Source organism: Brachyhypopomus gauderio, unplaced genomic scaffold (genome assembly GCF_052324685.1).
Source record: "Brachyhypopomus gauderio isolate BG-103 unplaced genomic scaffold, BGAUD_0.2 sc63, whole genome shotgun sequence".
In the NCBI taxonomy this organism is placed as follows: domain Eukaryota; kingdom Metazoa; phylum Chordata; class Actinopteri; order Gymnotiformes; family Hypopomidae; genus Brachyhypopomus; species Brachyhypopomus gauderio.
Window position 1 is genome coordinate 1,730,403 of NW_027506884.1, and position 16,260 is coordinate 1,746,662.

A 16,260-nucleotide genomic window follows, 5' to 3' on the forward strand; every position below is an offset into this window, starting at 1 on the left:
CATTCATTATGATTCAGTAATGAAAATATTGGTGTCCTGTATCAAACTGTCTTCAATGTCTATACCTTTTAGTTATCACGAGCTTTCTGCTGTCCATTTGGAAGATCTTGAGGTGGACTCAAGCAGCATGTGAATAGAAAAGTCAACATGACCAATCAGAGTTTTATACACTAGTGTCACATCAATTACTGATTAATATGGCCATTTATTATGTACACACGTTGTATTCAATGTGTCTTTGATTACCTTCATCTTACAAAGCTTGTTGTATCCTCTTCTGTTCCATTCGAGTTGTGCTCAAATAGTATGGGTGGAAAAATAAGAAATACCAAATCAACCAAGACTCATACTAAGTGAAAAATGTAAAACGTCATCCCATTCATTATGATTCAGTAATGAAAATATTGGTGTCCTGTATCAAACTGTCTTCAATGTCTATACCTTTTAGTTATCACGAGCTTTCTGCTGTCCATTTGGAAGATCTTGAGGTGGACTCAAGCAGCATGTGAATAGAAAAGTCAACATGACCAGAGTTTCATACACTAGTGTCACATCAATTACTGATTAATATGGAAATTTTATTATGTACACACATTGTCTTCAATGTGTCTTTGCTTACCTTCATCTTACAATGCTTGTTGTATCCTCTGCTGTTCCATTCGAGTTGTGCTCAAATAGTATGGGTGGAAAAATAAGAAAAACCAAATCAACCAAAACTCATACTGAGTGCAAAATGTAAAACGTCATCCCATTCATTATGATTCAGTAATGAAAATATTGGTGTCCTGTATCAACCTGCCTTCAATGTCTATACCTTTTAGTTATCAGGAGCATTCTGCTGTCCATTTGGAAGATCTTGAGGTGGACTCAAGCAGCATGTGAATAGAAAAGTCAACATGACCAATCAGAGTTTCACACTCTAGTGTCACATCAATTACTGATTTTATTATGTACACACGTTGTATTCAATGTGTCTTTGATTACCTTCATCTTACAAAACTTGTTGTATCCTCTGCTGTTCCATTCGAGTTGTGCTCAAATAATATGGGTGGAAAAATAAGAAAAACCAAATCAACCAAAACTCATACTAAGTGAAAAATGTAAAACGTCATCCCATTCATTATGATTCAGTAATGAAAATATTGGTGTCCTGTATCAAACTGTCTTCAATGTCTATACCTTTTAGTTATCAGGAGCATTCTGCTGTCCATTTGGAAGATCTTGAGGTGGACTCAAGCAGCATGTGAATAGAAAAGTCAACATGACCAATCAGAGTTTTATACACTAGTGTCACATCAATTGCTGATTAATATGGAAATTTTATTATGTACACACATTGTCTTCAATGTGTCTTTGCTTACCTTCATCTTACAATGCTTGTTGTATCCTCTGCTGTTCCATTCGAGTTGTGCTCAAATAGTATGGGTGGAAAAATAAGAAAAACCAAATCAACCAAAACTCATACTGAGTGCAAAATGTAAAACGTCATCCCATTCATTATGATTCAGTAATGAAAATATTGGTGTCCTGTATCAACCTGACTTCAATGTCTATACCTTTTAGTTATCAGGAGCATTCTGCTGTCCATTTGGAAGATCTTGAGGTGGACTCAAGCAGCATGTGAATAGAAAAGTCAACATGACCAATCAGAGTTTTATACACTAGTGTCACATCAATTGCTGATTAATATGGAAATTTTATTATGTACACACATTGTCTTCAATGTGTCTTTGCTTACCTTCATCTTACAATGCTTGTTGTATCCTCTGCTGTTCCATTCGAGTTGTGCTCAAATAGTATGGGTGGAAAAATAAGAAAAACCAAATCAACCAAAACTCATACTGAGTGAAAAATGTAAAACGTCATCCCATTCATTATGATTCAGTAATGAAAATAATGGTGACCTGTATCAAACCCTCTTCAATGTCTATACCTTTTAATTATCAGGAGCATTCTGCTGTCCATTTGGAAGATCTTGAGGTGGACTCAAGCAGCATGTGAATAGAAAAGTCAACATGACCAATCAGAGTTTCACACACTAGTGCAGGGGTGGCCAACCTGCGACTCGCGAGCCGCATGCGGCTCTTTGCCTGGTTTCGTGCGGCTCCCCAGCCGGTCCGCGGGCTCACCTGCACAAACGGGGCGACACACTGCTACATTTTCGTGGTGCGCGGTTAGTTTACAAGCCTAGCGAGCCGCTAATACTTTTAAAACCGGCGTAGTGGAAAACACGCATTTGACTGTCTTCACAGCTAATAATTTACACTCGCCATCATAATCAGCATTCATTAACTGCCATATTTACTCACGTATTGTACTGCAATGACTTTGATTACTAATTGTTTTGGTCTTCACAAACTTCCTGCTTGCCTTACTGAGGCATTTTTCTATAGGTGGTCTCAAACAGTCAGTGAAAACAATGATAAATAACCATTTTTAAAAGCACATACCATAGGCTACTCTAATTCGAACTACTTGACGATCATCGACACAAGGCGGAACTGTGCTGGTTCGATTTAAACTTCTCGAACAGGCCATCGATATCGTTTTGTTGCTGGTGTGCGATCGGTTTCCACGTGTCTGCTTAGCGTTCGAGAATTCTAAAGCGCAACGTCATAATAACCACAACGTATTATTGCGTACGTTGTTATGATAACGGCTGTTTGAACATTCTAGGCATCTTCACCAGAGACTAGTCGATCAGAACCACACAGGTGTGATATGTACCTCGAGTACATAAAAATCCAAATATTCCCTCTGAGGTCTCCTGTTGATGTTTTTATTAATATCTCTAGGATAAGACATCGTAGCAACATGGTTCAAAACATTTCCTGATTATATAAAGCTTCGTCCAAAATAGCAGTTACAAACCCGTGATTTGTAAATTCGTGTCATTTACACCTGCCACTTCCCTCGTGTGATTGGGAGAGTGTCCTTTATTAGAATATGACCGTACATAATCATAATCACTAAGCATGTACCCCTCACGCAAGAAAGCAGAAACCTATCTTTACTCATTCAGTCGGCATCTGGCTGGACAGCTAGTTAGGTGAAATGTGCAAAATATCCGATGTTGACGTTGCACTATGCTTCTAGCTAGCTAGGTAGATAATGTTTGTAGCAATGTAGATGGTAATGTGGAAGATGTGGGAGCTTCACGCCCAGGTGGGTTTGATTCATTGATGAAGAAGCGCATGAAAATGATAAACGACGTCAGTTAGGCCTACTAGTTAGTTAGCTAACGCTAGTTTTAATCATATTAATGAAGATAAGGAAGCTTAAAACCGTCAGGAATTTGATGAAGGAGACTACGAAAATAAAACACATCGATGGCTAGGTCAGTGGTATTGTAAAATAACGCTGAAGTAACTTTAATAGTGGACCTTATCACGTTCACATATAGGCTCGACGGCTGCTGCTAGCTATCTAACTGCCTAAGCTAGATGACGTTTCTAAACTAAATTACTGTAACTGATTTATGAAAGAATTGTGATGACTTTTGTTTTTGACTTTTGCCTAAATTCACTGTCCATTGGTAAATATTTACTTTGTATTTTTCTGTGTGAAAATACAGTAGGCTATATAACAATAAAGATTAAAGTTTTTGGCCAATCTGAACACTGCCCTGTGCAAATGAGTAATTTTTAAAAATATTTTTAAAATATTTGCATATTGCTTATTTTTTTAATTGCACACATGAATCTTGATATATGATAGGCTTCATGAAGCTTGAGATGTAGTATAAAATCATTGAGATGTATAAAATCATTGCAACCCATTTTATCTTAATCCCTCTAAGATTTGGTACTAATCCACACTTATGCAATAAGTCATTTTAGGCTTTTCTTTACATATTTCTATACTAATTTATATATTTCTGTCACGTTGAGGACCCCGGCCCCTCCCCTTTGGGCATGTGTATACGTAGTCCACGTGCTTTGTCTGCGTCAGTGGAACTCCGTGGTGATGGTGTGTCGTGTGAATAATGTGTCTCACCTGTGAATCGGCTCGTAATCACGTGGGGCTAATGTGGTTTGTCTATTTAATGTGCGCTCGCGCAGTGTCCTGTGCTCGTCGTTGTCTAGAGTCTACATGTTTCTGTGTTAAACGTTATATGTTTCTCGTGCACTATTGCGCAATCTCTGTGTGGACGAATAAAAGTGACGTCTGTAGCAAGGATCCTGTGTCTCGTCCTTCGCTCCACCCCGTTCGTCACAATTTCACTACTTTTGTGAAGCAAACACTTTGGAAAATGTATTTCATATCTGAGTAAATGTATGTTTTCATATGTGATATGAAAATGCAAAAATCTGACCTCATATTTTCAGCTTTAAGGCCATATATGCAGCACTCTAGGTCAAATGTAACCAACCTTATTAGGATGACAGAGATTGTGAACATTTTGGTATGAAATATATGAGTATAATGTATAAGTACCTATGTTTAGAGACAGATTTAAGAAAATATAGCCTACTTAATCAGAGAAAAGGCCCTTGGACCTAAGAAGGTCTTGCCTTTGTGTAGGCTACTTGCCTTTGAATTTCCCATGTTAGTGTCCATTGTTTAACACATTATTCAAATTCAAATGAAAAATGTGCAATCGCATTTGCATTTCTGTGTACAGTGGCTGCAAAGTTGAAAATGACATTTCATTTTCATTGTCTAAACTTTATAACTCAATCTCTCATTTGCAATTCCTTTCCTCACTGTCACGCTCCAACTCTGCCAATATAGATAGATAGAAGTTTATTTAATCCCGGTGGGAAATTCACATATTGCAGCAACTCCAGTACAATCAAAAACAAAATACACTATACAAACTTAAGATTAAAGAGAATGATAATAATAATAACAGTATCATAAATAAAAAAACACACAGCTGTAGCATTACAGTAATAAGCAGTTCACAGTGATCTCGTCTGTAATGCACGAGTGTTGTTATTGCAAATGGACAAAGTGGCAGAGCACAAAAATACAGAGATTAAAAACGGTGTTAGGTGTCCAAGTTTAGAGTGTTTAAAGTGTCCAGCTCGTGCTCAGTCATTCAAAAGGTGTAAAGTGTCCAAGTTTAAAGTGTCCAGCTTGTGCTCAGTTATTCAGAGAATTATTGGTGTCTGTTGGTGTCCTGGCACTGTGTGTGTTATGCAGTGTGATCGCTGTTGGTACAAACGATCTCCTGTACCTCTCCTTTCTACACCTGAGCTGTCGGAGTCTGTTGCTGAAGGTGCTCTGTTGTCCAACCAACAGCCCATGGAGGGGGTGTGTATTATTGTCCAGTACATCTGTGAGCTTGCTCTGTGACCGGTTGTTAACCACCACCTCGAAACCATCCAATTGGTAGCCAAGCACGGAACCCGCCCTCTTGATCAGCCTGTTTAGTCTTTTCTCCTCCGCTTTCCTGATGCTGCCTCCCCAACAAACTGCCGCATAGAAAAGTGCACTCGCAACAACAGACTGATAAAAGATTTCCAGCATCTTGTTACACACATTGAATGATCTGAGCCTTCTGAGAAAATATAGCCTGCTCATCCCTTTCTTATACACGGCCTCTGTGTTAGCCTTCCAGTCCAGTTTATTGTCGAGCAGGACACCCAGGTATTTGTAAGTATCCACCCACTCGACATTCCGACCCATGATGTTAATGGGCCTGATTTGTGACCCCCTTTTGCTGAAATCCACCACCATCTCCTTGGTCTTATCTACATTGAGGAGTAGATGGTTCTTTGCAGTCCACTCTACAAAGCTGTTAACAACATCCCTGTACTCTCCGTCCTGTCTGTCCATGATGCACCCGACTACTGCAGTGTCGTCCGAGTACTTCTGTAAGTGGCAGAGGTCTGACCTGTACTGGAACTCTGTGATGTATAGTGTAAATAGAAAGGGGGAGAGCACAGTTCCTTGTGGTGCTCCCGTGCTACAGACCAGGCTATCGGACGGGTAGGTTCCTAACCTCACATGCTGGGATCTTTCTCAACGTAAATAATAAGATCCATTTATTTTACTACAATCGCTGCACGGCGCCCTCTCGCCCGCTCGACAATTGTCACACGCCGCCACCCAAGCGCTCAACAACTTACGTTCGCACCCCCCCCCCCCAACAACTTACGTTCGCATCCCCCCCCGGTCAAAAACTTTGGCTCTTGCCAATGAAAGGTTCAGTTTTACATTTGTCATAAAGAGAAATGTGAGCTAAGACAGTTTACAATGGCACTTGTAAAAAAAGAATGCATCCTTTAAACGTCTGAGAATTTAGACTGTGTCTGTGTGTACATGTTTGACTTAGTAGATGCCTGGCACCTGCTCCCATCCATGACTCCCGTCTGGGCCCATGCAACACTTATGGAAGGCAGACGTGCATTGAAAGTGAAAGATTTAGATTGATGTGATTTGTTGGAGGGCTTCAGCCCGAAAGCCTCACACTCATGTGAGATGTTATTCTTTGTGATGTTTGCTTATTAACAGACGTAATGTTTTAGACCAGTTCTCTCTGTAGAAGGGTGATGGCAACATCCCGATGAACTGAAGACAGACATCAAGCAGAAGACCGAGGGATCCAGTGGGAGAACTGAGACTCTGTTGCTATGACTGTGGGGAACTGGGCTGTAGGGACATGTTGTAACACATGTGCAACAACATGAGGATGGTGTGTCCTTACTTAATAACAGTACCTTTACCATCCAGAACAGTTGCAGTCAGTGGAATGCCACCATGTGTTGAGTATAGCAGGTCTAGTCATTAATGCTGGTTCCCGCCGATGCGGCCGACGTAGGGCGTAGGACTGACCAGTCACAGCGAACTGTGCGTCTTCCACACCTCCATGTTGTGTTTGTAAAAACTAAAAGTGGACAACCATGGCTGAAAGCCAAACCGAGGAGCTGGTAACAAAGAGGAAATTTACCTCTGTAATCTGGAATTGGTTCGGATTTTCTTCCACTGACCAAGACCAAACTACAGCGATATGTAAGGTGTGCAAAGAACATGTGAAAACATCTGATGCCAGTACAACATAATTATTCAATCACTTGAGACGTAGACATCCCAAGTAATATGCCGAAAGTGAAACAATGCGGGCAGCGACCTCACAAGCTGCAGCCTCGGTGGTTTATACTTTCACGAGTGACCATAGCGCGCGACTCCGCAAGCGTTCATACTTGGCAGTTGTCCGAAATGATATGTGGTAGTATAAAGAAACATCCCTCAAAAACAGGGGAAGTAACATTTACCTGATGAGTTGTGTTTCAGGTTTGAAAATTGCTGGAATTTAGGCTAAAGTACTTGAAAATGCTTGAAATTGTAACTACTTTGTTTCACAACAAATATCTGTCTGACTGAACAGTTCTCTTGTATTACGTTAACAAATACGAGCCTCTTGTAATTCCAGGACGAAACATGAGAGAACGTGAATTTAATTGAATTTAAAATAAATTATTTTTTTTGGATGGAAGATCGTGATAAAAAATCGAAATCGAGATTTTATGAAGAAAAATCGTGATACAATTTTTTCCCATATCGCCCACCCCTAAGGACAACTAAAGGAAAACTAGGAGCATTGAACAGGAGATCTAAACTTAGCAAACACGAGAGAGAAAAAACCAGGGAGGACTAACGTACAAACAATGACCGACACAGGAGTGTAGAACAGAAGGGTTTAAATATACTGACAACATGACGGTGAAACGAGACGCAGGTGGGAACAATAAGGAAAGGGGCGTGGCAGACAGAGGGAGAAACCATGGAACGGGGAAGCTAGGCGGGACCAGGGAGGAGGGAGGGGTTGGACGTGACATATCTGTTGTTTGCTGGGAGAGAGTAAAATATTACATGTAATGGTGTTTCTGTACTGCTATCAAATGTTAGTTTTTTTTACAGAGGTTGTGCAGTGATTGACTATGTTCATCTCGAATAGAATGATTGGGTACTTAACCAGGTTTGCTGTGTTTTAACAAAGTTGGTGTATAAAGAGAAAACTTTGTTTGCATTGTGAAATGCAAAGTTGTTATTTAGTTAAGAAAATGCGCTTTTGAACATGATATTAACTATTTGGCTATTTGTGTGAGGTCAATGTGTTGCTGTGTTTAGAGTTTTGACAATGTATCACAAGTATTGGGAAACGCATGTTAGCAGTCATCAAAAACTGTAATACATACATAATTAAATGGCCCATGAAAGCAACTGGAGCCTTAGTCGCTAAACCATCAGATAAAGCTGCCTGCACAGTGGTACCCTATGGGCAAAATGTTTATTTTCTTTGCTACACATTCCTCACGTCACCTGAACCCACATCTGTTTATTTACAGCCGTGTACCATAGGCATTCTAGTATGTTATTAAAATTTTATAACTGATTTAAATCTTTATTTGCATGTATTTATCTTTTAGTTTAATATTTGTAGTTAAAATATAAATTGTTATATCCCTGCACCAACATTGATGTTAAGTATACTATTTCTACATTTTCACATACTCCACTCACATTTGTGCGACTGGAAACAAATCCTGATATTAAACTTTGTTTTCTTAGTTGTATTCTACGTGTGCCCTATTATAAACACAAGCTTTAATCTGGATTTTCTTGAAATTCTTATTTTGTAATTTGCTTGCAAACAGATCAGTGAATAGAATTGGTCTTGGATATGGAAGGTTACAATCATATGAGGCAGGCTACATGGCAGTATTGTGACGGTGGGTGCGGCGTGAAGGACGAGACACAGAATCCCTCGGTTGCAGCAAACGTCACTTTACTTTCGCTTACAATTATTGCGCAATAGCGCACGTAGAACACAAACAGCACACAGAGACGTGTAAACCTTAGACAACGACGAGCACAGGACACTGCGCGAGCGCACATTAAATAGACAGACCACATTAGCCCCATGTGATTACGAGACGATTCACAGCTGAGACAGATTATCACGCGACATAGCCCTCACCACGGAGTTTCACAGACGCAGACAAAGCACGTGGACTACGTATACACACGCCCAAAAGGGAGGGGCCGGGGTCCTCAACGTGACAGACGCCCCCTCCAAGGGCACTACCCGTCCCGGGGTGCCAACAGGACCGAGTGCCCCGAACCCACAACGATGGGCGGATCCGACGCGCTCAGTCCTGCGTCTGGGAGGTGACTGCCCTCGGTGAAGCGTCCGCCACGGACCGCCTAGAACACCCTTCCTGGGAACACAGGGGAAAAGACGTTAGACAACGGCACGGTCACAAACACACAAACAGGCACGCTTACACACATAGACACAAACGGGAAGAGGGGGTTAGGTACACATACGGGTAGACTTACGAACACCGGAACAGACAAACGTAACAGGCGCCAGGCTACGCGCCAGGAGGAGAGAGATGAGGAGAGAGAGGTCGGGAGCTGCAGGTGTCGCGGCGAACGGCCCTCCTCCAGCCTTTGCTGCGAAACCTCCACCCGGTGCAGCGCGGCTGGCGAACGCGCCCGGTGGGCCGTATGGAAGTTCCCCGTTGGTCTCCATCTTTTCCTCCATCGCCTCACTGCCGTGGCTCCAGCTCATGGGCTGCCCCGAGCTGCCACCCCGGGAACAGTCCATGTCGCTAGCTTGGGAGCGCTCGGGGGATGAGCCCGCCTCTGGACTCCACCTCAAATCAAATCAAATCAAATCAAATTTTATTTATATAGCGCTTTTTACAACAGTTGTTGTCACAAAGCAGCTTTACAAGTGCCGAGTCCTAGCCCCCAGTGAGCAAGCCAAAGGCGACAGTGGCAAGGAAAAACTCCCTAGTTTTTTGCATGAGGAAGAAACCTTGAGAGGAACCAAGACTCAGGGGGGGAGCCCATCCTCCTCTGGCCGACACCGGTCACCATGACAACAACAACAATATAGACAGAATGTAGACAGAATGTAAAAGATGCAATAATGTCCATTTAGACAGAATATAAAAGATGTAATAATGTCCATCATGGTGTAGGCATCCGGTTAGGCAGGAGGTGGCCGGCCCAGGATGGATCGCTTGTCTCTCCTCATCTCATTATTCCTCAAGCAGGCGGGCAGCCATGTGGAGAAATGAAACAGGGAAAATTAGCTCTGTATGAGGACATGTACAGGACAGGTAAAATTATAAACATTTCTGGAGTGTGGCAGCAACTCCGGCACTAAGTTAAATTATTACAGCCTAGCTAAAAAAGGCAGATCCAGAAGGTAACATAGGCTTGGGGGCTGTGGGGATGTGCCTTGGGGTAGGCGCGACTCCACGGTTCACACTTTGAGAGACCAGGGTTCTCCCCGAAAAGATCAGGCCGGACTCCGAAGTAAACTTCACCCAGATTTTAATCAGTGCAACAGACGTGAACATAGCCCCTCGGATCAGATAAAACAATAGTAAAACCTCGTACAATAAATGGCTCTGGCGATATGTCGGGGCACACTCGCTACCCCTCCAGGAAGGTCGTTCTTCCCGATAGATCTTCTGTTCGGCCTTTTAAACGAGTAGCCCCGCCCCCAACCTTGTTAGACTAAACCAACATCTTGGAGCGGGACCACACGTGCCGCCTGTTGGAACATCTATACAATACACATGAACATGATAATACACCATTGTTTGTTAATCACATCCTGCATGGTTATGATTTCCTGTCTTTCCCTTGTCCTCCTCCTACAGGATCAGTAGGAACCGTCTCCCCCCCTCTACTGCCGACCGTGGGCTCTACCGGCCAGCACCAGGGAAGCCCTGGAAGACGGTCCTCCCCCCCCCTGAGAACATAGGACATCCGGTGAGCTATTAATCTGCATACCCATACATATACATACACACAGTCCAGGTGATGGGTCAAGTCTCTGACCCCATCACACACCCCCCCACTTCAGCTAGTCACTCGGTAGAGGGACGTGAGAGGAAGTCCGCAGGCACATTTTGAGTTCCCTTCCGGTACCGAACCTGAAACTTAAAAGGTTGTAAAGACAAATACCAACGGGTAATCCGTGCATTGGTGTCTTTCATCCTCTGCATCCACTGCAGTGCACGATGATCAGTCTCTAAGATGAAATCAGACCCCATCAGATAGTATTTCAGAGAATCAAGGGCCCACTTCACGGCTAGAGCCTCCTTCTCCACTGTTGAGTAGTTCATCTCCCTCGGAAACAGCTTCCTACTAATGAACAGAATTGGTCTCCGTGCATCAGCATCCCCTTGAAGCAGCACTGCCCCCAGGCCATGACCCGACGCATCTGTCTGGACCACGAACTGCTTCTCGAAGTCTGGGCTACACAGAACTGGCTCTGCACACAAACACTGTTTAAGATCATTAAAGGCAACATCACATTCTTCTGTCCATTTTACCTTTTGAGGCTTGTCCTTTTTGGTCAAATTAGTCAGTGGCGCCGCTCTATTGGAGAAGTCCGGAATGAATCTCCGGTACCAGCCAACCAGACCTAGAAATGATCTCACCCGCCTCTTTGTGGTTGGAACCGGTGTTCTCCTGACCGCCTCCACCTTGTCAACCTGTGGACGTATTACACCACCTCCTAGGATATAACCCAGGTATGAAACAGAGTCTTTTGCTAAACAGCACTTAGATGGATTGACCGTCAGACCTGCCTCAGCAATCTTCTGTAGGACCACTTGCATATGTTGCACATGTTCATCCCAGCTAGTACTATATATTACCACATCAATGTAGGCAGCCGCAAACCCTTCAGTGCCCTTCAGCACTTCGTCCATGAGGCGTTGAAATGTAGCGCCCGCCCCATGTAGACCGAATGGCATCACCACGAAGTGGTACAGACCAGACGGCACTCGAAAGGCAGTCAGTTCACGGGCTGTATCGCTGAGTGGCACTTGCCAGTATCCCTTGCACAAGTCCAGTGTTGTAAGAAATTTTGCTCTTCCTAGTCTTTCAACCAGCTCATCTGCCCTTGGCATAGGGTACGGATCGAAAGCAGACACGGCGTTGAGCTTAGAGAGATCTACGCAAAATCGCAGGCCCCCGTCTTTCTTGGGCACCAGCACCACAGGGCTACACCACTCACTCTTTGACGGTTCTATCACCCCCAGCTCTAGCATACTTTGTACTTCCCTCATCAAGTCTGGAATCAGGCGTGCTGGCACTCTGCAGTTCGTCTGTCTGAGTGGATCCGGTTTCAGCAAACGGATGTTATGTTGCATGATGCTTGTTCTGCCCGGCTCGTCTTTAAAGAGGTTTGGTGGAATTATGCTCCTAAGCTCTTCTTGTTGTTGAGTATTGAGGTGTGACAGATCAAGAGGGGTACTGGTCTCTCCTATACTAGGAAAATACTGTTCTTCACGCTCTTCCTCCTCTCCAACTGCTCTCACCCATAACTGTTCTGCTGGATTCAGCTGGCCCTCTCGCCACGCTCTTAGCATGTTAATATGGAAGGTTTGTCTTGATTTCTTCCTGTCAGGGAGAAGTAGTTCATACGTAGTCTTACCTATCTTCTGTAGTACTTCGTATGGTCCCTGCCATTTAGCCAACAGACCTGTGTCAGATGTGGGGAGAAGAACAAGTGCTTTATTGCCTGGTTGCAATTCTCTGTCTTTTGCGACCATATCATACCACTGTTTTTGGTGTCGCTGAGCTCCCTCCATGTTGTCTCTGGCCATCTCTGTCAGCTGAGCCATCTTGTCTCTCATCTTAAGCACATGTGAGAGCACATTGATCTTCCGCTCTCCATCTTGTCCTTCCCAAGCTTCTTTTAGGACATCCATTGGGCCCCTCACTTCTCTAGAATATAAAAGCTGAAATGGTGAAAATCCTGTAGAGGCTTGGGGAACCTCTCTATAGGCAAAGAGGAGATATGGCAACCACTGGTCCCAATCTGCACCCGTCTCTGAAACAAACTTCTTGAGCATGCTTTTAAGTGTTTTATTAAAGCGCTCAACGAGCCCGTCGGTCTGAGGATGGTATGGGGTGGTCGTTATACCCTTAATTCCTAATAGCGTAAAAACCTCTCTGAGCAATTTAGATGTAAAATTTGTTCCCTGGTCTGTCAAGACCTCTCTTGGGATACCCACCCTAGATATTAACTGGATCAATGCGTTAACTATTTGGCGCGTTTTAACTTTCCTGAGTGCAAAACATTCAGGATACCGTGTTGCGTAATCACAAACCACCAAAATGTACCGGTTCCCCCCCCGACTTCTCGGCAGGGGTCCGACCACATCCATGGCTATGCGAGCAAATGGTTCCTCTATGATGGGCATGTTAATCATAGGAACTCTATCCGCACTCTGCTGAGGTGCTGATAACTGACACTCTGGACATGTTCTACACCACTCTGCCACATCCAAATGTACCCTAGGCCAAAAAAACCGGCTTGCAATTCTAGACAGTGTCTTAGCCTGTCCTAAGTGGCCTGCCCATGGCTCAGAATGTGCCATTTTAAGCACTGTTTGTCTCATGCATGTGGGTACCACCAACTGCTCCACCTCACCCTTTACTCTGTACAAAATGTTATCTCTCAATTTAAACTGGAGCTCGTTCTTACCCAGAGTGTTCCCCTGATTACATTTCAGATATAGGGGTTTAAGAGACACATCCTGCATTTGAAGTTCCCTTATATTCCCTGGTAGTTCTCCTGCATTAGTTTCTGGAACTGTTAACGGTTCTGAAACGACTGTGCCCTTCACTTTATCATATCTTCGTTCCCTGCGAGACTTCTTAATTTTAGGAACTATATTAAATGGCATTTCCTGCATTAACTTAATACTATCTGCCTCATTTTGTTTTGCTTGGCTTCTGGTAACCGCAAACGCTTCTGCCGTTTTTTGACTCGATGTTAATAAGTCTATCAGAATTGGTAAGTCTCTCCCCAGAACCACAGTATACGGAATTTGATCTAGGATGCCGACATTCAATCGGTACATTTGCCCATTTATTTCAATGTCAACCGCCGCTGTCGGGTAGGTTTGTTCCTCCCCATGTATACATTTCACTCTGAGCTTAAGCTCTTGTTTTACGTGAAGGTTTGGCACACATTTCGCCGAAACTAATGTCTGACTAGCGCCTGTATCTATCAGGGCTTTAACCGTTTTGTTGTTTATTTTTACATCCACCAGACTCTCCTTCGTATCCGCTACCGGTTTAAAGCTATGCTCTCTTCTAGGGGAATAACACAACCGAGCTGAACTCTGCAATAACGGGCATACGTTTATCTTATGTCCGAGTTGGTTGCAATTGAAACATTTAAAAACTCTGTCCGCACGGTTTACAATCGCGTTTCTATCCCTCTCTGGTTTCCTATTAGTATCACGCCGATGCCTTTGCGCAGCAGCCTTACTATTTTGCCCATTTGGACCACCCCTAGCCATACCTTCAGGCCTACCTGGCTCAACGCGGTAACGTTGTTTGTTGGGATTCCCCAACTTGAACTCTCCGTCGGCCAGTCTCGCCGCCGCGAATGCTTCCGCCATTTCCACCGCCTCTTCGGCCGACGATGGGCTTCTCTCGACAATCCAGCGTCTTAACTCGGGACTCACCATGCTCAGGTATTGTTCCAAGATAATCGTTTCTCCGATCTCTCCTTTAGTTTTTTCATTTGGCATCATCCACTTTTCATATAGCGACTTAAGCCTGGTGAATAGTTCCCTCGGAGTTTCGTCATCCTGGACCGTACAATCTCTAAACCTTTGGCGGTAGGTCTCCTTGTTTATCTCGTACTTCTGTAGGATTGCCTGTTTGATTTTACTATAGTCGCCTGTGTCGTCGGCGTCCATGGCGACGTAGGCTGCTCGGGCCTTGCCGTCTAACAGTGGGACTAGGTGTATGGCCCAGCTTCCTATCGGCCATTTAGCTACCTGAGCCATCCGCTCGAACGTTGTCATAAAATGTTCTATATCGTCAGTATCTTTGAGCATTGGCATTCTAGGAGTTGGCCATATCGCGCTCGTGCAGGGTTGATGCTGGTGCGGGGATTCTGAAACGCCTTTCCGTCTTCCACCGGCGGTATAAGAACTCCGGAGAATTTGGGACTGTGTCGCTTCATACAACTCACCACCTTCCCCGGCTTCATATCCGCTTTCCGTGTGCCTTCTTTGCACTTCTTCTTGTATTAAATTGAACTGATGCTGCATTGTGCGCCACCGTTGTTCATTTTTTGCTGTTTCACTTCGCATGTGCTCATCTTTAGCCCTCTGCTCCGTGATAAAACTTTGTAGCATACTGCATACGTGCTCAATGTCTTTGCCCGAGTCGCTTGGCGTTATCTCCACTTGTCGACTCGACATATCGTCCTCCTCCGTCCTTGGGTCACTTTGGTCTGTGCTGTGCACGACGGGGGGTCTCTTTGGAGCCATCCTTTCAATAACGGGGTTGTCTTGAATTTGTTACTTGTACAAGCCGTCTCCTGCGCCTTACTTCTACAAACTTACAAGACTTCTCCGCTGCCACCATTTGTGGGGATGTGCCTTGGGGTAGGCGCGACTCCACGGTTCACACTCTGAGAGACCAGGGTTCTCCCCGAAAAGATCAGGCCGGACTCCGAAGTAAACTTCACCCAGATTTTAATCAGTGCAACAGACGTGAACATAGCCCCTCGGATCAGATAAAACAATAGTAAAACCTCGTACAATAAATGGCTCTGGCGATATGTCGGGGCACACTCGCTACCCCTCCAGGAAGGTCGTTCTTCCCGATAGATCTTCTGTTCGGCCTTTTAAACGAGTAGCCCCGCCCCCAACCTTGTTAGACTAAACCAACATCTTGGAGCGGGACCACACGTGCCGCCTGTTGGAACATCTATACAATACACATGAACATGATAATACACCATTGTTTGTTAATCACATCCTGCATGGTTATGATTTCCTGTCTTTCCCTTGTCCTCCTCCTACAGGATCAGTAGGACCCGTCTCCCCCCCTCTACTGCCGACCGTGGGCTCTACCGGCCAGCACCAGGGAAGCCCTGGAAGACGGTCCTCCCCCCCCTGAGAACATAGGACATCCGGTGAGCTATTAATCTGCATACCCATACATATACATACACACAGTCCAGGTGATGGGTCAAGTCTCTGACCCCATCACAGGGGCATTCTGAGACAATGGCATCCGTCCACTGCACTGTCAACAAACTTGAGTGACCACGAGCAGTGACAGGATGACAGCACCAGCACCCCAGTCTACCATAAAACCCTTCGTCTATGAACCCCTGGATCTGTACCTTTATCTAAGGGGGATATTAATTATCAAACGCTAGACTAAATAAGTGGGTTTTCAACCTAGATTTAAAGATTGTGACTGTGTCAGAGTCCCGGACACATTTAGGAAGATTATTCC

General features: G+C 44.2%; 1 protein-coding gene across 1 annotated transcript; it reads right to left on the reverse strand.

Annotated features, from left to right (window-relative positions):
* Nucleotides 1–10,841: 10,841 nt before the first annotated feature.
* On the reverse strand, nt 10,842–15,281 carry LOC143489530 (uncharacterized). Its single transcript, XM_076988626.1, has one exon. It carries the CDS (start codon nt 15,279–15,281, stop codon nt 10,842–10,844), a length of 4,440 nt encoding a protein of 1,479 aa, XP_076844741.1.
* Between the last annotated feature and the right edge of the window lie 979 nt (nt 15,282–16,260).